At 44.6% G+C, this 1420-nt stretch overlaps 1 protein-coding gene across 1 annotated transcript in view; it reads left to right on the top strand.

Annotated features, from left to right (window-relative positions):
* LOC119587261 overlaps positions 1–1301 on the top strand; it is a 1810-nt gene extending 509 nt beyond the window's left edge. The window contains exon 2 of the mRNA XM_037936014.1: positions 141–1301. Coding sequence (XP_037791942.1) covers positions 141–1301 — 1161 coding nt within the window. The remainder of the gene's footprint in view (positions 1–140) is intronic.
* Positions 1302–1420: the final 119 nt, after the last annotated feature.

Here is a 1420-nt window from a genome sequence, read left to right as displayed (position 1 = left end):
AAGGTAGATTAGAGATAAATAAAAGCTCATGTATACACGTGAGTGCAAGCGTAATTTATTTATCAGAGACACTTTCCCATACAACTAACGTACATTTACACACAGATGTACATTTATATCTTTCTTATAATTTGAAACAGGTCATCCTTGCATTATTGGTAGCCACAACGTCTGCAGCTCTTCAGGGCTACAAACTGCCTAATCCAACCCGACCAGGATTACAACCTGGCGATAGACAATCTGCTACCGTTGGTCATACTAGTATATCTCTAGGGCAGACTTCCGCTGGTCATACTATTAATTCGATAGGGCAGACTTCTGCACATTCATCAAGACAATCGATATATGTGCATTCTACAGGCCGTTCACATTCCCCTGTTGCTAGTGCTGCAGCACATATCTCGTCTGGATCTGCAGTTTCCGGAACTGACGGCTTCACGGTAACTGGAATCTCTCCTGGCTCTGGTGACTCCTTGGCATCTGGAGACTCTTCAGGATCCGAAGTGTCTACTACTATTGCATTTTCAAGAGAAAAGGGAAATATCGAAACACCATGCAGAGATGGAGAGGTGCGCCATATTGACGGCTCATGCATCGTTCCCGAAATCACACGCAAAGTTTTCGTCGTCTCTGTACCGAAACAGGCACCACGACCAAGTGACTCTCTTCCAGATATTCCACCACCAAGAGTCGACCATAACATTCTCTTCGTGCGTCTTCCCGAAGGAGGTGTTGGACCTGATCCTATCGTTGTACCTCCACCAAGGCAAGACAACATCGTATATGTCCTCAGTAAGAATAGTCAGAATGGACAACGTGTGATCGAAGTCCCAGCTCCTCCTCCTTCCGAGCCTGAAATTTATTTCGTCAACTACGATGACGGGGAAAACCCGACCCTTCCCGGCGGTGTGGATCTTCAAACTGCTCTTGCTTCAGCACTTGAGGCTAATGGTCAAGTAATTACCAAGGGCTTCGGAGATAGCCTTGCCGGTCCAGGAGGAATCAGTGGTGCCATTGACATCGGAAATGTAGCTAGTGTTGCCACTGGAACTGGTGAAGATACGTTCACCAGCAGCAACACAGGAGTTACAGTTTCTGTTAGTGGTTCACAGGATTCCCAAACCGGTGTAGCCCCAAGCTCTACATCGACGGCCTCATTTCCTATATTAACTCATGCTTTTGCTGAAAATAATACTGGATCCCAGCAGTCAGGTGTTATCTCTGCAAGTTCACAGATAAGTGTAGCCACGGCTGCCAGTGTCAATCAGCCTGTACCATCTGGTTTGTACTCAACCCCCTAAACAAGTAATGACTATAAGGAGCAGATGAATTCTGAGTCATTGTAAATATAAATTATCTTGAGTATCTTTATATTTTTTTAAATAATAAAAAGGCAATATATTTACTTTTAAGTTCACCC

Source organism: Penaeus monodon, chromosome 22 (assembly GCF_015228065.2).
Source record: "Penaeus monodon isolate SGIC_2016 chromosome 22, NSTDA_Pmon_1, whole genome shotgun sequence".
Classification (NCBI taxonomy): Eukaryota; Metazoa; Arthropoda; class Malacostraca; order Decapoda; family Penaeidae; genus Penaeus; species Penaeus monodon.
The sequence above is the reverse complement of the archived record's forward strand: the minus strand, read 5'-3'. Positions and strand labels throughout refer to the sequence as shown.